General features: G+C 38.0%; 3 protein-coding genes across 3 annotated transcripts in view; 2 read left to right on the top strand and 1 right to left on the bottom strand.

Moving 5' to 3' along the window:
- The window catches only part of LOC111219227 (parapinopsin-like), a 14966-nt gene extending 7600 nt beyond the window's left edge, over positions 1–7366 (bottom strand). Inside the window, exon 1 of the mRNA XM_022741841.1 lies at positions 7036–7366. Within this exon, the coding sequence (XP_022597562.1) occupies positions 7036–7366 (331 nt within the window). The remainder of the gene's footprint in view (positions 1–7035) is intronic.
- Positions 7367–8745: 1379 nt separating this feature from the next.
- Positions 8746–16028, top strand: ddx20 (DEAD-box helicase 20). Its single transcript, XM_022741726.1, has 11 exons — positions 8746–8991; positions 9901–9995; positions 10587–10755; positions 10851–10965; positions 11106–11248; positions 12073–12211; positions 12311–12369; positions 13132–13214; positions 13322–13427; positions 14348–14449; positions 14626–16028. The coding sequence occupies exons 1-11, from the start codon at positions 8796–8798 to the stop codon at positions 15798–15800; spliced, it is 2382 nt and encodes a 793-aa protein (XP_022597447.1). The 5' UTR covers positions 8746–8795; the 3' UTR covers positions 15801–16028.
- Positions 16029–16541: 513 nt separating this feature from the next.
- LOC111219226 (5-hydroxytryptamine receptor 1-like) lies at positions 16542–18453 on the top strand. The gene is made up of 2 exons (XM_022741840.1): positions 16542–17621; positions 18298–18453. Exons 1-2 carry the CDS (start codon positions 16542–16544, stop codon positions 18451–18453), a joined length of 1236 nt encoding a protein of 411 aa, XP_022597561.1.
- The last annotated feature ends 3082 nt before the right edge of the window (positions 18454–21535 follow it).

Genomic DNA, 21535 nt, shown 5'->3' with positions numbered 1-21535 from the left:
GTTTTTTGACATTTTCAAGGCTTACTATACTATGTCATTTAATTCCTTACCATACTATGACCCTTTTATGACATTTTATGACTTAATATACTATTATGTTTTTTTGACGTTTAATGCCATACTATACTATGACGTTTTTTGAAATTTTTATGCCATACTATACTATGATGTCTTTTGGCATTTTCAAGCCTTATCGTACTATGTCCTTTTATTCCTTACCATACTATGACCTTTTTATGACCTTTTACACCTTAATATAAAATGATGTTTTTTTGACGTTTAATGCCATACTATACTATGACGTTTTTTGGCATTTTCTGGCCTTATTATACTATGTCATTTAATTCCTTACCATACTATGACCTTTTTATGACATTTTATGCCTTAATATAAAATTATGTTTTTTTGACATTTTATGCCATACTATACTATGACGTCTTTTGGCATTTTCAAGCCTTATCGTACTATGTCCTTTTACTCCTTAGCATACTATGACCTCTTTATGACCTTTTCACCTCAATATAAAATGATGTTTTTTTGACGTTTAATGCCATACTATACTATGACGTTTTTTGGCATTTTCAGGCCTTATTATACTATGTCCTTTTATTCCTTACCATACTATGACCTTTTTTTGACATTTTATGCCTTAATATAAAATTATGTTTTTTTCTACATTTTATGCCATACTATACTATGATGTCTTTTGGCATTTTCAAGCCTTATCATAATATTTCCTTTTATTCATTACCATACTATGACCTTTTTATGACATTTTATGCCTTAATATAATATGATATTTTTTGACGTGGTATGCCATACTATACTATTTCATTTTATTCTTTACCACACTATGACATTTTTATCACCTTTTAATCATTAATATACTATGACGTTTTTTGTCAATTTCATGCCATACTATACTAAGATATTTTTGACATTTTAAAGGCTTATTATACTTTGTAGTTTTAACTCTTGCCATCTCATTACATTGTTATGATCTTTTATGCCTTATTATACTATGTCCGTTTATTCCTTACCATACTATAACCTTTTTATTACATTGTATGCCTTAATATAATATGATGTTTTTTTGACGTTTAATGCCATACTATACTATGACGTTTTTTGACATTTTCAAGGCTTACTATACTATGTCATTTAATTCCTTACCATACTATGACCTTTTTATGACCTTTTCTGCCTAAATATAATTTGATGTTTTTTTGACATTTTTATGCCATACCATACGATGATGTTTTTTTGCATCTTGATGCCGTTTTACTATGTGCTTTTATGCCTCAATATATGATAATGTTTTTATGACGTTTTATGCCATACTATACTATGACGTTTTTTGACATTTTCAAGGCTTACTATACTATGACATTTTTTGGCATTTTTAGGCCTTATTATACTATGTCCGTTTATTCCTTACCATACTATGACCTTTTTATGACCTTTTCTGCCTAAATATAATTTGATGTTTTTTTGACATTTTTATGCCATACCATACGATGATGTTTTTTTGCATCTTGATGCCGTTTTACTATGTGCTTTTATGCCTCAATATATGATAATGTTTTTATGACGTTTTATGCCATACTATACTATGACGTTTTTTGACATTTTCAAGGCTTACTATACTATGACATTTTTTGGCATTTTTAGGCCTTATTATACTATGTCCGTTTATTCCTTACCATACTATGACCTTTTTATGACCTTTTCTGCCTAAATATAATTTGATGTTTTTTTGACATTTTTATGCCATACCATACGATGATGTTTTTTTGCATCTTGATGCCGTTTTACTATGTGCTTTTATGCCTCAATATATGATAATGTTTTTATGACGTTTTATGCCATACTATACTGTAACGTTTTTATGATCTTTTATACTTTAATTTAANTACTATACTATGTCATTTAATTCCTTACCATACTATGACCCTTTTATGACATTTTATGACTTAATATACTATTATGTTTTTTTGACGTTTAATGCCATACTATACTATGAAGTCTTTTGGCATTTTCAGACCTTATCATACTATGTCCTTTTATTCCTTACCATACTATGACCTGTTTGTGACCTTTTATGCCTTAATATAATAGGATGTTTTTTTTGACCTTTTATGCCATACTATACTATGAAGTCTTTTGGCATTTTCAGACCTTATCATACTATGTCCTTTTATTCCTTACCATACTATGACCTGTTTGTGACCTTTTATGCCTTAATATAATAGGATGTTTTTTTTGACCTTTTATGCCATACTATCCTATGACGTTTTTTGACATTTTAATGCCATACTATACTATGACGTCTTTTGGCATTTTCAAGCCTTATCGTACTATGTCCTTTTACTCCTTAGCATACTATGACCTCTTTATGACCTTTTCACCTCAATATAAAATGATGTTTTTTTGACGTTTAATGCCATACTATACTATGACGTTTTTTGGCATTTTCAGGCCTTATTATACTATGTCCTTTTATTCCTTACCATACTATGACCTTTTTTTGACATTTTATGCCTTAATATAAAATTATGTTTTTTTCTACATTTTATGCCATACTATACTATGATGTCTTTTGGCATTTTCAAGCCTTATCATCCTATGTCCTTTTATTCCTTACCATACTATGACCTTTTTCTGACCTTTTATGCCTTAATATAACACAATGTTTTTTTGATGTTTAATGCCATACTATACTATGACGTCTTTTGGCATTTTCAAGCCTTATCATCCTATGTCCTTTTATTCCTTACCATACTATGACCTTTTTCTGACCTTTTATGCCTTAATATAACACAATGTTTTTTTGATGTTTAATGCCATACTATACTATGACGTCTTTTGGCATTTTCAAGCCTTATCATCCTATGTCCTTTTATTCCTTACCATACTATGACCTTTTTCTGACCTTTTATGCCTTAATATAACACAATGTTTTTTTGATGTTTAATGCCATACTATACTATGACGTCTTTTGGCATTTTCAAGCCTTATCATCCTATGTCCTTTTATTCCTTACCATACTATGACCTTTTTCTGACCTTTTATGCCTTAATATAACACAATGTTTTTTTGATGTTTAATGCCATACTATACTATGACGTCTTTTGGCATTTTCAAGCCTTATCATCCTATGTCCTTTTATTCCTTACCATACTATGACCTTTTTCTGACCTTTTATGCCTTAATATAACACAATGTTTTTTTGATGTTTAATGCCATACTATACTATGACGTCTTTTGGCATTTTCAAGCCTTATCATCCTATGTCCTTTTATTCCTTACCATACTATGACCTTTTTCTGACCTTTTATGCCTTAATATAACACAATGTTTTTTTGATGTTTAATGCCATACTATACTATGACGTCTTTTGGCATTTTCAAGCCTTATCATCCTATGTCCTTTTATTCCTTACCATACTATGACCTTTTTCTGACCTTTTATGCCTTAATATAACACAATGTTTTTTTGATGTTTAATGCCATACTATACTATGACGTCTTTTGGCATTTTCAAGCCTTATCATCCTATGTCCTTTTATTCCTTACCATACTATGACCTTTTTCTGACCTTTTATGCCTTAATATAACACAATGTTTTTTTGATGTTTAATGCCATACTATACTATGACGTCTTTTGGCATTTTCAAGCCTTATCATCCTATGTCCTTTTATTCCTTACCATACTATGACCTTTTTCTGACCTTTTATGCCTTAATATAACACAATGTTTTTTTGATGTTTAATGCCATACTATACTATGACGTCTTTTGGCATTTTCAAGCCTTATCATCCTATGTCCTTTTATTCCTTACCATACTATGACCTTTTTCTGACCTTTTATGCCTTAATATAACACAATGTTTTTTTGATGTTTAATGCCATACTATACTATGACGTCTTTTGGCATTTTCAAGCCTTATCATCCTATGTCCTTTTATTCCTTACCATACTATGACCTTTTTCTGACCTTTTATGCCTTAATATAACACAATGTTTTTTTGATGTTTAATGCCATACTATACTATGACGTCTTTTGGCATTTTCAAGCCTTATCATCCTATGTCCTTTTATTCCTTACCATACTATGACCTTTTTCTGACCTTTTATGCCTTAATATAACACAATGTTTTTTTGATGTTTAATGCCATACTATACTATGACGTCTTTTGGCATTTTCAAGCCTTATCATCCTATGTCCTTTTATTCCTTACCATACTATGACCTTTTTCTGACCTTTTATGCCTTAATATAACACAATGTTTTTTTGATGTTTAATGCCATACTATACTATGACGTCTTTTGGCATTTTCAAGCCTTATCATCCTATGTCCTTTTATTCCTTACCATACTATGACCTTCTTATTTCATTTTATGCCTTAATATAATATGACGTTTTTTTGACATTTTATGCCATACCATGTTATCATGTTTTTATGCCATACTATAAGATTGACAATATTTAACATTTTTCATGCCTTACGATACTATGACTTTTTATGCCATACTATACTTTGACAATTTGTGACATTTTTATGCCATAATATACTATGACGTTTTTTGATGTTTTTATGCCTATATCTTTTTATGCCATAGTATAATAAAACATTTGTTGACATCTTCATGCCATACTATACCTAATGCTCATTGACATTTTATGTCATACTATACTATGATATTTTATGCCATATTATATTATGACGGTCATTGTGATTTTATGCCATACTATTCTATGACGTAGTATGCAATACTATACTATGACACTTTTTGAAAATTTTATGCCTTACTATACCATGACGTTTTTTGACGTTTTTATGCCATACTAAAATATCAGGATTTTTTTATGCCATAATATACTATGACATTTTCAACTTTTTATGCCTCATTCTAATATGTCGTTTTTGACTTTTCATGCCTCATAATACTTCAACAATGAAATTTTTCATACCTTAGTAATACAATAGTAAGACCTTTTATGCTTTACCGTACTATGTTTTTATGCATCATAAAATAAAGTCATAGTTTAGCTATGACTTTTTATTCTTCACTATACTATGATGTTTTTATGACATTATATGCCTCACTATATTATGACCTTTTAATGCCTTACTTTACTGTGACATTTTTTATGTCGAACTATATTATGACTTTTTTCCCTCATTATTTAATGACATTTAATGCCTTATTATGATGTTTTTATGACACTTTTATGCCTTACTATACCATAACATTTTATGTCTTATTATACTAGACATTTTTTGCCTTACTATACTTTGATATTTTTATGACATGTTTATGCCTTATTTACTGTTACATTTTTAATGCCTTTCTATACTTTGAATTTTCAATTACTTTTTATGCCTAATTGTAATATCACCATTTCTACTTTTTATGCCTTAATATACTATGTTGTATGACATTTTATGCCTCACTATACTATGACGTTTATATGACTTTTAGTGCCTTAATATAATGATTTGTTTTCCCTACTAGCACTTTTCCTTTCCTTAGTGTACTATGACATTTTTATGTCTTACTACAATATAATGTTTTAATGGCTTAATATAATATGACTTTTTATGCCTTATTATAATTTTACTCCTTCTGCCTTACTATGGTATGATGTTTTTTTGCCTTATCATATGACCTTTTATGCCTTACCATGTTATGACGTCACTTTGCTTTACTATACTATGACTTTTCATTGCTTAATATAATATTACACTCCTATGCCTGACTATACTATGACCTTTAAATGCCTTCCTATACTATGAAATGTTTATACCTCACCATAATATGACTTTTGTAGCCTTACTATACTATAACATTTTTATGTCTTACTATACTATGACCTTTTAATGTCTTACTATACTATGATGTATATTTTTTTATGATGAACATATACTGACAGGCTTTGGGACTGATATATATATTTATGTAACATATGTCTATAATTTAAACAGACATACTAAAGTACATGTTTGTATTAGCTAGACATATATGTCAATATATGATATTGTTTCACATGTATATTTTACATATTTAGGCTATAATGTATGTACATATATAATTTTATGTCATATGTACATATATTTTATTAATGGAAAATCAACAGATGTATGTATATTACAGTTTTTGGCTAGATTTCTGCCTACCACAGATTCAAATTAAATTGAACTACATTGAGTGAAATTAATAAAATAAAATATATGTAATTAAGTTAATAGAATTGTATTAAATCATTTGTTTTGAATTTATTCAGACAGTGAAGTGAAGACACAGGAAATGTGGGGAAAAAGAATAGGGGCATGACATGCAGATTTGACCAACTGGGAGTTGAATCAGAGACTTGGTGCTCAAGACATTTATGGCCATGTGGTATGCCCCCTAACTACTTGGCCAAAAACATAATATGTATAGTATGTATAATACAATAAGCCACGAATGTCATCGGTGCGGAGGCATAAAAGCAAAGTCCAGTAAATGAATACAAATTTCTGTAACATAACTTTGATTTATTCCTTTCTACTTGATAAAGGATACTCCTGATGGCCCCATATTTATTGTGGGACCCTTTTGGAAACAAATGGAGCAGGCTACTGAACTGTATATAAAGTAATTAAAACTAGCTCCACCTTGACTGACAACAAAATGCTATGATCATCATTGTATTAGTATTATTAGCAAACCAACAATATCATGCATAATGATGTATCACTCACAGGGGCCATTTTACTGTAAAATGAGTACTTTTAGTAAGGAATAAATTTAAAGTGTACTTTGTTGATACTTTGGCACCAAATACTGTATTTGTGAATGCAATAAATTCACACCATTAGCTGTACTTTACTAATAGCATAGTAGTAGTACATAAGTACATTTTACTTACGTAAAGGATTTGAATACTTCCTCCAGTATTTCCACCACAGTGCAAATTGAATCAAATCAAGTTGTAATTAAAACTTTGACATGCAAACTACTAATATAGACTAGCTCTGAATTGGCTCACCAAAAAAGGAAACAGCAAAACCCTCTAACACGCAGCCCACACGTCCCAGGCTGAAGTATCCCATGGCACTGGTTACTGTGGTGGGCAGCCCTCCAAACACAGCACAGCCCAGGTCACATATGGCCAGGTTAACCAGGGCGTAGCTGAGTGGCTGCCTTAGCTGTCTGTATTTCACTGTCACCACGATCACAAGGACATTGAGGATGATCCCTGCTACAGAAAATACACCCATGATAATGGCTAGTACTGTGTAGCCAGTCTGTGAGAGGAACTTGGTGTTCACTGAGCTGTGAGACGATGAAGAGTTTCCTTGGAGAGCATCAGTTTCCATTTTGCTCAGTGTAGATTAATTGAGGGATTGATAACAGTGTGGATGACACAGGGATGCCACAAACTGCTTCCTTGTAAGAAAATATTGTCAGGGGTCCATCAAAACAAATCCAACTCAAGTTCAAAATGTCCACAGGTCAAAACAACAGCTTCACAAAATATTACAAAACATAAACAAAAGTGATAATAGGCAACTGTTTCTCTACAGATGCTGCATGTTTGCTGTTCTGGTGCAGCTCAAAAGAAGGGATGGAGATGGATCTCCCTTAATAAGGCCACTAAGAGACGAGGAGAGGCTCTAGATCATGACATTTAATTCCAATTTAAACCAAATCCGAAGATCCGGATTCTGAAGACAATAATTCTGTCTAATCCTGTCTGGATCCTGTAACACCGCACTTTCCATGATTGCTTAGTTTACAGCTGCTGCAGAGTAATGAAGCAAGGATTCAGTAAAACAGCTAACACAGTAACACTATCAACTTTAACCCATTTCTGAGTTACATGCTGATGAAATCAATCAGAAATGTGAAGCTTTTCAAATCTTTTTCAAATCATTGCTCAATATTAAACAACATGCTTCTCATCAATCTGATAACCTGCACAGACTTCCATATTTTTTCTCGTGAAGCAAAAAAATTGATTTTAAGTATTGTTAGCATTAATTTGAGCATCATCTGGTGAACTAATATGAATATTTTGTATTAAGTGTGTTATTGTGTGTTTGTGTATGTGTGTGTATCTGCGAACACTGCGTGATTATGATCAGCATGTTGGTCTATTCGTAGTTGTGATGTTGGATTTTGTTCTGTTTTACTGTTCCCCTCACCTGCCCCTCTTTTTTTGCGATTAATGTATTTTGTACATGGTCCCTGATATGTGCACATTTGGAATATTTAAATTATAAGCTTACCATATTAATTTGTGTCATATATTTAGTGGTGCAATATTATTTGAGTTTATTATATTTATTAATATTACTTCATTGAGTTTATTATATTATTATATCAGTTGCAGTATTTTATTATTTCATATAATAATTTGTAGGTGTAACATTAAGTTGGTTATTTACAACATATATTTTTATATTCATATTTAGTGTGGAGCACTTTTGGTTCCCAGCTGCCATTGTTTGCAGGGGGACAGGTGTGAATGTTACAGTATATGAGAGGCCAAGCAAACAGAGAAAAGTTGAGTCAACTGTCCTTTTTACATAATAAGTTTTATTTGGCTTAGTCTTCTTTGGCTCCAGCAGAAGGAAGAGGGCCAATTTCAATCTTCCCAATTAATTGTATTCACAGCTCAGAAAATACACACAGGTTAGTCCCCCGCCCGGTCACTGGGGGGCGGTAAAGGCGCAGGTCTGCCGCAGCTCCGAGACGCTTTTAACCGGCTGGGTTCACTCACCGGCGGTAAACAGTTCAGTCAACATGGCTTCCTCCGTGAGGAGAGCAGCCCACGACATAGAAACGCGAAAGCGGACCGATGATGTCCTTCTGTCGGATGGGATCGACTTCGGGTCCCTGCTGCTGTCTCCGGCCGTGCTGGACGGACTGTCCGCCGCAGGCTTTCAGAAGCCCTCCCCGATCCAGCTCAAGGCCATCCCGCTAGGCCGCTGCGGACTTGGTGGGTCCTTAACACTTTGTCGGTCAGTCCACATGTGTGTCAGGAACAGATATTAATTACGTATTAATACATGCATGTTTATGTAGCAGCACAAAACAGGTTGAGTGACTGACTGAATATGCAGATGTTGCACTCATCTGTAATGTTATATCTTATAGCACCATTTCATATTAAACATATACATTTCAGATGTCAGAGACTTGCATGATTGAAAACTTGTGTATTGACCCACTAATGTGCATTCCTGTTATTGATAAGCACATGATACCGGCTAGCCCTCATGTACAGGAATCACACAGCTAATACATTTTTTAAAATAAGTTAAGTTTAACTTAACTTGTCTTGCCATACCCATTTGTCCAATGTGAACATTCAGTCAATGATCCACTGATACCAGAATAACAACTGGCTTATGCAGATGTAAGTTTTTTGTCTGAATGGTTTGCATAATCCATTTAATGATAAAAGGTCTGTTGTCAAATGCCAACTCTCTCCTTATTCTAACCTCACGGAGAAAATAGTTCCAGTAAAAATGTTTGACAGTTTGACATTTTAACAAAATTGTAAAAAGCCTTCAAATGTACAAATCAGGAAAGATTTCCCCACATCTTCACGACCAAATAAAATGATTCATACAGACATAGTTAATTTTTCTTGCAGGTTGTCTGTCGTGAAGGAGCTCTTGCCTGCAGCTGTGAGGCAGAGAGCAGTTTGTGTAAACACGTGTGATTGGTCAGACGGTTTCACTGTGGATAGGAGGCACTTGATTTGATGCAGCAGATTAGACACTCTAGTCATGAAGCATCAATATTGCACCTAATCAAGTTTAATTAACTGTGGAAGTCAAAATTGTGATTGTGATTATTCCGTCTAATTGCTCAGCCCCACATTGTCCATCTTCTGTTTCAGATTTGATTGTACAGGCCAAGTCTGGCACGGGAAAGACATGTGTGTTCTGCACCATCGCCCTGGACTCTCTGGTCCTGGAGAATCCTGCGACTCAGGTTAGTGGATTTACTCCACAGTGGAGATCAAGATTTTATTTTTAAGAATTGATTTTTCCCCTTTTATATGTTACACTGTATATATATATGAATGTTTATTCCTTAAAGTCAAAGTTTTAAGCACCTCAGTTTTACATATGCAGAAAGGTGTATATGTATATATAAAAAAACTGGAATTTTTTTTTTCTTATTTTTTACCAATACTCAAAAGGTTTGTATATTGTATTATAAAAAAGTGAAAAATATCTCAAAACAAAAGTTTTATTTTGTAGTTAACCAGTGCCCATTTTTACCAACAACAGATGGTCATGAGTAGTAATCACTTTGGTTTTGGGGGTCTTAATCTGATGAGTTAAAGCTGCTCAGTGTCATAAGTATAAATGAAAAAGGACAGTTATTGATAAAGGAGACGTGCATCTGGCTTTGTCGATGAATTGGCTGCATTCTTGGGCACTGTAATCTTATTAGCTACAGGGTCTTACTGAGTGGGGACCACCCAACACCTGTCTATAATCTACTCCCAATCAAATGTAAATGGTTGTTAACATCTAACTTTCTTCACACACAACCTTTTTTTTTTTCCCCCTGCAGGTTCTTGTGTTGGCTCCTACACGTGAGATAGCAGTGCAGATCCACTCAGTAGTGATGGCCATAGGCTGTGCCATGGAAGGCCTGGAGTGCCATGTTTTTATTGGGGGCAGGCCTGTGAGTCAGGACAAACCCCACCTGAAGAAGTGCCATGTAGCTGTGGGCTCACCTGGTAAGAGGCCAGTGGACTATTAATAGAGAGGCATAACCTGTTTATGTAACCGTCATACTTGTGTCCTGTAACCATGTTGCTGGTTGTGCACTCAGGTCGTATCAAGCAGCTTATCGAGCTGGGCATGTTGTCGACCGCCAGCATCAGACTGTTTGTTCTGGATGAGGCAGACAAGCTGCTGGAGGAGGGCAGCTTCCAGGAGCAGATCAAGTAAGATGGAAAGAACTTTGTATAATCACACTCATATTTAATAATAATATTAATAATTATTATTATGCTGATATTTAATAGATTGAAGCTTCTTGTAACAAATTTGCATAAATGAAACTCTCCAATCTGCTCCTCTTTAGCTGGATCTTCTCCTCTCTACCTGCAAACAAGCAGATGCTTGCGCTCTCTGCCACCTACCCAGAATCCCTTGCGAAGCACCTTACCCGCTACATGAGAGAGCCTACCTTTGTTAGACTCAATCCCAGTGACATGGGCCTTAAAGGTAAGATCCTTTTTCATGGTCAGATGTGGTGCTAGCACTACCACAAAAAGCTGAGGGAAAGAAAAGTGCAATTTAAAGGGTGAAAGTGTCACTTAATATTTTAAATTACCTGACCTATTAGCTCTGTATAGTTTACATGTTAAAACTATAAAGTGCCAACAGTTAACAGCTGTCCTGGCTAACAGGCCCTGTTCAGACCTGGCATTAACATCCATCTTCGGTGATCTGATCACAGGTGGACAGCTCTAAGTGCAGGGGTGAACACATCCAAGACGCAACAGACCCGTCTGTAGTCGGTCTTGATGAAAACAACAACACATAAGTGGTTATTTGCATAAAGAGTGGGGGAGTGACATCTGATCACAAGTGGTCAAGAGACGCACGTAGGGATGCATGTTGATGCAAGGTGTGAACTGACGGGGTTGGAGCTGTTCACTTGTGATTGGATCATCAGAGTCACATGTTCATGCCAGGTCTGAACGGAGGCCAGAGACTCCTTAAAATAAGACTGCATGGTTAGAATAATAAAGCTTGTAATGTGACTTGTTTTCAGGGCTTATGTCCTGGCACAAAATGTCATCAGTTCCTGAGGGTGGGAGGTGTCCGACAGAGTAAAACATTCATCTCTTTGACAGAATCAACTTTAGACCTTGTGTTTACTTTGTTTTTTTTTTTCTTCACTATGTACAAAATTAATTGTGGAAAATGCCTTCATCTGAGATTAAGATATTGATATTCATAGATGTCTGTGGCTGTGTATACTCAGTTATAGTTCTACTTGAATTAATCAGTTATGTATGTTGTCCTTGTGTGCCCCCCACCAGGTCTGAAGCAGTATTACAAGCTGGTGCAGTCCCATCCGTTACCTCACAGGGTTTTCGAGGAGAAGGTGCAGCACTTACTAGAGCTGTTCAGTAAAATCCCATTCAACCAGGCCCTGGTGTTCTCCAACCTACACACAAGGTAACACATTATTTCATTGCATACCCTTGTCTTCATATGTGCTCTTGTGTGTGAACACTGGAACAGATTACTGAGCTGATGTTGGATTTGCTCCCTCAGGGCTCAACACCTGGCAGACATCCTGTCCTCCAAAGGCTTACCTGCTGTTTGTATCTCAGGTGAGGCGGGCTCTGAAAACCAGTGATATTTGTGTGACATGTTAATCAGTCAACAGAAAATAGACAAATTACTGTATGTACATTTTGATAATCGATTAATAGTTTAGGTGATGAAAAAAAAAAGATTTAAAACCATTATTTTAACTATTATATCTGGTATTTTTCTGTCTTGTGTGAAACTATGAATTGGCTACTTTGATTTTTTTTTTAAAACTTGTAGTGAGGCACTGCTTTGGGGTCCTGTAACGTGTCATAGGTGTTTGTCATTGTTTTTGACATCTCAGTCTTAAAAATGTACAGCTTGAGAGAGTAACTGATTGTAAATAATCTTGATTGCTGTGAATTGGGGCTGCAACTAACTATTATTGTCATTATCTATTTAATCTGAAAATGATTTTCTTGATTTAGTGGTGGCAAAAATTGTAAAAATGCCCATCACTATTTCCTTAAGCCCAGTGTGATTTCGTCAAATTGCTTGTTTTGTCCGACTGAAACTGCAAACCCTCAAGATAATCCAGTTTATTATCACATAAGACAAAAAAGAAACAGAGGATGTTTGACATTTGATTATCAAAATACTTGATTTTGATTCTGATATTTTACTGTTGACCGACTGATCGATTGTTTCAGCTCTAGAATTTGTCTACTTTTCTGTTTTTGTGAAAGAGAGAAAAAAACATAGGATTTATATTGTTGGCTGTCATAGCAGAGTGGATTTCAGTTGATCAGATTTCATGTGACGGTGTGTGATGACCTGTTCAGGTGGTCTGACTCAGGACCAGAGGCTGGAGGCGATGTCAAAACTGAAGCAGTACCAGTGCAGGGTGCTCATCTCCACTGACTTGGTGAGACGCACACATCTTTCATCGCATATGTCTCCCATCACTTGGATGGGATCTTGAGTTAAACAGCTCCTGTGCTTTAATTTTTGTGGTTTTCTCTCCGTCCTCAGACTTCCAGAGGTATAGATGCAGAGAAAGTCAACTTGGTGATAAACCTGGACGTGCCGCAGGACTGGGAAACCTACATGCACAGAATCGGACGGGCAGGACGCTTCGGTTAGTCTCCAATACAGTTTGACTATGACAGGAGCCAGAAATCAGAGGCTACCGCAAGCAGTGTTGTGTGATATTCAGCAGTTTCACCTCTTCACATCCCCAAGTCAGACAGCCCAGGTGGCTGATGACAGTGTGCTGGAGGAGGAGGAGGAGGAGGAGGAGGGGGCGTCTGAGGGGGCGTCTGAGGGGGCGTCTGTAGAGAAGTTGCCTCATTATTGCAGAGTCTGTCTTCTGTTTGGATCATATTTTGGAGGAGACAGCATGTTGTTTTCAGTTGGACACTTCGCCCACCAAGTTGACTCAAACCCCAAACTAAAATAGCTTCAGGGTGATTATTATTACTGAGGAGTTAAAAAGAGAAGAGAAAATGCTTCATTTTGCTGCATTCACTCATTCTTTTTTCAGTTTTCAGGTATTTTTTGTATTTATTTTTTTTTAATTGAAAAAAAATGTATTCTTTTTTCTTTCCTTTTTTAACAAGTAACAAAAACTTGATTGTATAATAACGGACAAAGCCAGTTCAGTGTTGCAGTCCCTGCAGAAAAACCTTTTCTCCCCTGGTGGTGTAATACTTGGATAAAAACAGTTTCTTTGACCTGTTATCTTGCTCTGAATTAGACTTGATTTGCTTCATTAATTTCCTCTCTCTGTCTCGAACACCATTTTTGAAGATTAGCTCTACTCTCTCAGGGGTTAGCAGGTTTGACCCCTCTCACAAGGTCAATAGGTTCCTAATCATGTGCATTTAATTATAATTATCTTGACTTAACTTGTGCTGTCTTAAAAACAGAAGGTAATTCAATCTTGGCTTGTGCACAATGTATGTGTGTGTGTGTATACGTGTGCACGGATACACAACTCGCACAGCCTCCTGCGCGTTATGTGAATAGGTTCTCATCAGGATTACATTTTGTTCGTAGGCACTCAGGGGCTGGCTGTGACCTACTGTTGCCATGGTGAGGAGGAGAACAAGATGATGGCCATTGCTCAAAAGTGCGGCTTGAGTTTATCCGCATTGCCATGTAAGTCTTGTCCAAATGTGTTTGAAGAGTTTTACATGCAACACGTGTAACTTTTCCCTCTTCGTAGATTTTGTTCTCTTTATAAAAAAAAAAAAAAAAAAAAAAAAAAAAAGGCTTTGATTTTAATGTTGATGTTGGGAAGTAGTTTCAGTCTCATCTGTCTTCTGTCCTTTCAGCCACCATAGAGCCTGGGTTGATGGACGAGCCATGTGACTGGGATGTCTGCATTGAGGCCTCCACTCCAAGCTCCTTATCAAAGCTTGTCTCCAGGTCAGAGAAGAAGAAGAAACCTGCTGCTGCTGCTGCCGCCGCCTCCATCACAGACCAAGCTGTAGAGCATAGTGGACCAACAAAGCCAGAGAAAACCCATCCAACACCCAGGCGTGGAGCACATGTTGAAGGGAATGCTAGAACTGTATCTCCTACTCAGACGGTGCAGACTCGAAAGCAGCTGCAAGATGCTCTACCGAAGATCCCTCCTCTCAGCTCGTTCAAGAATTGCAGGTCAAGGTTTATGACCTTTGAGGAGGCTGAGCAGGACTTCCAGAGCTTCATTACCACAGGGTTGGGGAGAACAGTGGAGGTCATCAGAGAGTTCAGAGGTCGAGAGGACGATAGCCCCAGTAATCAGAACGGGCATAGAGAGTCTGTCACACTTAATGACGACGGAGCTCAAAATTTAACACGGAGTAGAGAACAGTGGAAAGCTAACTTTTCACCTCCAAGGTCAGTTTCTAGTTCTTCAAGCTCCCAATTGGACACGGAGGAGAAGCAGCAGGATAATGAGACAGTGGGAAGTTCAAATCACACCAGAGGAAGAGAATGCAGAGCAGTGATGCAATCTCAGACTGATGCTAGAAACACACCAACTGTGCCCGGACCAAAATCAAATCCCAAAGCTTATCCTACTTCTGCGCCCAAAATATATCACCAGACAACTGGTGCATCAAATTGGAGAGCTTTGTCTCAGCCTGAGAGCTATGATCCGACGCGTGGTACAGATTCAAACAGGGAAACCAATCAGGCCGCTCCGCCACAGACTGGCAGAAATGAATCAAGAAAGATGAAAGAAGAGATTAGGAAACGGAGCAAAAAGTGCTCAGAAAAGATGGATAGAGAGAGAAAGAGGGACAGGAACGAAGGAGAACAAGATGAAGAAGGAGAGGAGGAGGAGGAGGAGTGCAGCGCTGAAATTTACTGGAGAGCCTGCTACAGAGCCTGGAATGATTACTACGCCTCCATGTCTCCTTTTCAAGAACAAGGCTACCAAAGCTACTACAGCGTAGCTCACAACTGGATGGCAGCTTATCGTATGAATGCTGTCTACATGGAAGAACTCCTGAAACACTGACTTGTCTGTATCTAATTAGAAATCCTGCTGAACAATCTGTTTGTGCACAATGTGTGCATCAAGCCAGAACTTCTCCTGCAAAAATAGATTGGGACAGCAGGATTTAGGTACAAATTTTTGCTTTTCTGGTCTAACACACAGTACTTGAGTGTTCATTTTCTGTGTGTACTTTTCAACAAAGTCATACCATGTACTGTACATCACTTATTTTTCTAATAAATTACCAGTTTGGAGCATGAATTTCAAAGCTCTTTTCTGTTACGGCTCTACACTGTCACAAGCTATGACAACCAGTATACACATCACCAGCCATTAATCTAACCCAATGTTTATAGAGGAAGAGGAAGGTGAAAGGGGGGGGGGGGCTGTGCAATTCACTGTATGTACTCTTCAGCAAGGTCAGACAACTCCACATGCTCCTGATTACAGGCTAATCAGCGTCTACCTTCCATTCACCCAATCAGGTCAGGGCAACACAAAAGGCAAACACCCTTGAATAAATTAATTTAAACCAGAGGCCCACTTCAAATGTTTTTTTTTTTTTTACCATCTGTAGCATTTATGTCACTAATTTAAATCGTCATTATGCGGCAGCAGAGGTGAGTGTTCTTTCATGCTCACTCTGAGCCGCAGCACACTGATGTGACTATATAACCATCAGATGGTTTGTCCAGGATGTACGACAGAGAATTTCAGCCTTTAAAGTCTTAATGAGAGGAAGCACAAGGCGCAGGGGGAATTATGGATATTCACACTTTCTGGAACGAAACAGCCGCGCACAATGAGACTCACATGGACACCATGTTTCTCCTGTTCAACTGCACGGTCCTAACCTTAACGTTAATCCTGGGTTTGCCCGGCAACTTGTGGATCTGTTGGGTTGTTTCCAGAACCAAGAGCCTGCAGACCTGCAATAACGCGCTGCTGGTCAGTTTGGCCGCCAGTGACCTCCTGAAGTGCTCCGTGGACACACCGCTGCTGCTCTTCTCTTTCCTGCGCTACGGGAAGGATAGCCAGGTGTCGGTGTCTGTGTGCACCCTGCAGCAGTTCACCTATGCCCTGTGCAGCTGCGTCCAGCTGCTCACGCTGGTCAGCATCAGCGTGGAGCGCTTCCAAGCTATCGCCTTTCCTTTCCAAACCGAGAGGAGGAGAGCGAGGGTCCGTCTCTGGATCCTGTCCATCTGGGCGTGCGGCCTCATGTTGGCTGTCATCTCTCTGACTCTTGCCAAGAACGCGCTTTTCTACATGCTCTGTCGTCCGCACATCGGGGGGCACGGCGAAGAGCCTCTGCAGTATTCGGATCCATTCGGACCCTACGTGCTGGTGCCGGTGTGGGGACTGTCTTTGACTTTGATCGTTATCCACTATATGCGGATATTGAGAGTTGTGAGGCAGCACCGGAAGAAATTGTTCAACCGGGGAGTCCAGCTGAGGCCGACGGTGTCGGAGCACGTCTGGGCCTGGCTGAGTGTCCCTGCTAGCCCAGCACCACGGACAGCTCCACGAGGCTCCTTCAAGTCTCTGCCCCCTGTGGGCTCCGGCAGCCCGCTACCTCCCCGCAGAACGGTGCTCTTGGTGGCCGAGGCCGGTGCATCCTGTGCGGACGCGTCCACAGGAGGACGACGCGCCCCGGGGAGACCTCCGGAGATCGTCGGGGCAGTGTGTCTTCTGACACCCGGGGCAAGGGAGCGGGGGAAGAAACAGATGGAGGGGAAAGTGGCGCAGCGTTTTGGGTACATAATCATTGCGTTCACGCTTTTCTGGGTGCCCATGGTGGTTATTTTGCTAGTGAATGTCAACTCTTGGCAGGACACGGACAGAGTGAGTGTAGCAGTTTTTTTGTTTTTTGTTTTTGTTCACACAATACTGCCATATCTGAAAAATAGAAGCCCTGTGCATGGTAATACAGTCCTGCAAACATACATAGTAATTAGTGGGGTTTCTAACATTTGTTCTTAAGTGCAAAATATTAGAAACATCTTTGAAAATAACAAACAACAACAACAGAACTGAGTCAACAATCAAATGAAATACAAAGTAGTAGTCAACAAAAAGTATTTAAAGTAGCCTATTATTTTTTCTGGGGCTATTGCATTGCACAGCTGTGTCTATTACCCTGGTCACTATGATGCAAAATGCATCATAGTAGTAAGCTATTGATAAATCAACGGCAATTTTGATTATCAATTTAGTAATTTATCAAGATAAAATGAAAACGATTTGCTGCTTTTCTCTATTTTCTGTCATTACAGATTGAATCTTTAGGTTTAGAATAAAACAAGCAATCTGAAGATGTCACCGTGGTCTCTGAAAATTGGGACTGATAGTTTTACACTTTTTTTGCTTGACATTTTAGACTAAAAAATTCATAAAAAATTAACCAACAAATGAATCATTAATCAATCAGAGCCCTCCCTCATACTCTGGCAGGAAAAAAAAAAATCTGGAGAGGTATTCTGTGTCCTTGCCCCTAAGCTCTCTGCTGTGTTTCCCACAGTTGCTGAGGGAGCTGGAGACATCAGCCATGGTGCTGACCTGTATGCAGGCTGCGGTGGATCCTCTCATCTACACTTTAGTCACCAGACAGTTTCGCTCTGAGCTAAGCAAGATCCTCTCCTCCATCCCCGGATGTCCACTAAAACTGAGAGGCTGAAGGTTAACTTGTTTGATATGAACATTTGGGCCACATGGACTTCACCTTTGGGAATCAAAAAAATACTACTGCAGCTAAATAAACACAAGCCACTGCCTTGTGTTTATACACATACACACACACCAATACAGAGTGATTTAGAGGCAAGAAGAGAGCCCACAGATTTTGTATTTGTGGCAGATATAGATGTTTTATCAGGCGTTTCACAGTCGAGACACAAGACAAGGTCATACATAATATCCAACACCTGACAAGATACGCACAGCAGTAGTCTCAACAACGACAGGTGGCATAGGAGGGCAAAGCAAAGAGTGAGAAGAAAACTGACTGAGCCCAGAAAAAAGACAATCAAAGGAGAGTACATAACAGAGAAAGAGAGACAAACACAATCACAGAGCTCTGTTTTTGTTGTTTGTAAATAAAAGAAATGCAATCCGTCGACACTTTGAGCAGAAATATGCTTACGTAATAATTTAAACCGTGTCATTTTGAAAGTGCAGCTGAAACAAAACAACCTGTCTCACCACAGGAAAGCAGGAAATAAATCACGTTTAATCACTTGTCCTTACAACAACAAAAAAAAATAAAAGTACAGGGAACCTCACTTCTGCCGTTACCTATGTCAGATCCTTGTTGTAGTTTTCCATAGATTCTAAATGTCGGACTTGATGCTGTGAATATGAAGTCAATGTCTTTAACCCCAGTTTTAAAATTACACTGAAAAAGCTCTGCCTGTCTGTGCTTGTCTTCTTGTCTGTTTTTAACTCCAGGTTAATTTGCACACAGTTTGACTAAACACTAATACTGGATCTAGGCAGCTGTTGTCACTGTGTACAGTACTAAATTACCAGCAGTAGTATTATCTCACTACTAGGAACATCAGAGGTAAAACACACCCTGTTCCAACTCAGTAGAATATTTTTGGTGTTCTTCAGGTCGATACTAACCTCAGGATCAGAGGGAATGAAAGCACAACAAAGGAGTCTTAAGTGTAGTGATGCACTGATATGGTTCCAATATGTTATATATTTCCACCCATATGGGCTGATATGACGATGATATGCAGAATTTTTCCTAGTACAAATGCATGTGTAAAACTGGTTAAGCTCGTCAGATATCTCCATCTTAAGGTAATTAAATACTTTTTTGTTTTTAAAAAGTCCATGATACATTTTGCCGATAGTTTGACAGTTGTTTTAAATACAATCTACTTCTACAGGAAAAGAAAAAACATCAGCTACATTTGGGCAGACACAATGTTAGACCAATTCCAGTATTGCTTTTGAAATATGCTCCTGGCTGATGGACAGTATGCTGATATATTGGTGTATCTGTAGCCCTGTCTGTGTGCTCTTGATCAACATTGTATTTCATCTCTGTGGAGCAGAAGTGGGTGCTTGGTCTGCTGTGACTGGAGCTGTTCTTCAGCGAAAGCCCAGCAGTGGTCTCATAAACAAAGACAGACCTAACTGTCTCTGGAGCTGTTGGACTCAGAATGACATTCAAGATGAAAAAGGCCAACAGAGGGAGGCATCAGCTCGGAGGTTAGCGGAGCTAAAAGGTCACCGTCCATAGTTACAAAGGTCAACTTTGATGGGATTTGATGGTGGGTAATACTAAAGTTTCAGGGTGGGGTCTGTGAGTCGCGAGAACAGACAGAATAGCATATGTTTTTGGTGACAGAGAGCCGTGGATGGCTCATCCAGTGTCCTCCTCCGTGTCTCTGTGGTCACCGTTAACAACAGACTTCCCTGCTTTAAGTTCTCCAGAAGATAAAGTAAATAAAAATCCTTTGAAACACCAAGGAGGACAAAAAGTACAAACACCAAGTTTCCTAACCACATAGAGTACACACATACTCAACAGCTTTGAAAAACGCCCGCTGAGTTTGGGGAAGAAAAAACGTTGACAGCTATAAAGACTACCGAAAGCATACTGTTGTTCACACAGGAGGTAGGGATACAACAGGACAACAACAAGAGAGAGAGAGAGAGCGAGAGAGAGAGAGAGAGAGAAATGCAGAGAGAAGAGTGTGAGGAAGAGAGAAAGACAGAGTGAGGAAGAGGGAGAGAGGGGGAGAGAGAGAGAGAGAGAGAGAGAGAGAGAGAGAGAGAACGAGAGGACAGCTTCACTGGTTCTGCCAAACGATGGTCAAATATTACAAAATATTCTATTAACAATATTCACAAAGAACCCGGGCTCAGGACACATTTGTGTCAGAAATTCTCAGCAAACGCCTTGTGCTTTTAATTGTGTTAGTTTGAATTAAATTTGTTTTTTTGTTTTTTTTGTTTTGTTTTTTTTTTTTTTGTTTCTTTGTTAGAGAATTTGAGTTATTTGAGGTCCGTCAGGCTGTAAGAGCCAAAAGGGAACAGAGCAGGCAGGGGGGAGGGGAATTCAGAAAACTATAAAAACAAATAAATCTCTTTTTACTCCAGCAAAACAGGCACATATTGTGTAAAAGGCTTGAAGCTGAGAATTTCAGACAGAAATATGTGCAATAAACCCTTCAGAGTGGCAGCTAGTCAAATATACCATATACTGAGCCATAGAGACTTCCAGAAGAATTGAAACACGAGTTTTCAATCAGCTGTGACGAACACATTCACCCACACACACGCGCGCGCGCACCCACCCACACACACACACAGGCACATACAGTACCTCCTATCCAAAACGTCACAAATCCTCTATCTAGCAAAAAGTCACATATACTCATTCACAAATATGAAACTCATTGGTAACGCCGTCACAGACACACCTACCATATTTCATCTTTTAAAGAATTTTCACTCGAGTGGAATAATATTGGACCCGAAAAGGAATGGTGGAAATATTTATCATCTATCAACAGGTAAGAGGACTAAAATGACACGAAACAAAAGGGCTGGGTCAAATCAGAGTGAGAAAAAAAGTTTCAATTATGTGTTGTTTTTTCTTTCCCTTTGAGTTTTCCTCCTTTTCCCTTATATCTCCGGCTAAAAAAAAAAAAGAAAAAAAAAAAAAAAGACTAATAGTCAAACTGAAGCAAAAATCATAAAAAGGTGCTTTGTGCACAGTGACACATGACTTACTCTGGGAA

Source organism: Seriola dumerili, unplaced genomic scaffold (genome assembly GCF_002260705.1).
Source record: "Seriola dumerili isolate Sdu_G_001 unplaced genomic scaffold, Sdu_1.0 BDQW01000056.1, whole genome shotgun sequence".
NCBI lineage: Eukaryota > Metazoa > Chordata > Actinopteri > Carangiformes > Carangidae > Seriola > Seriola dumerili.
Note: the sequence above shows the minus strand (reverse complement) of the source record. Positions and strands in the feature narration are given on the sequence as shown.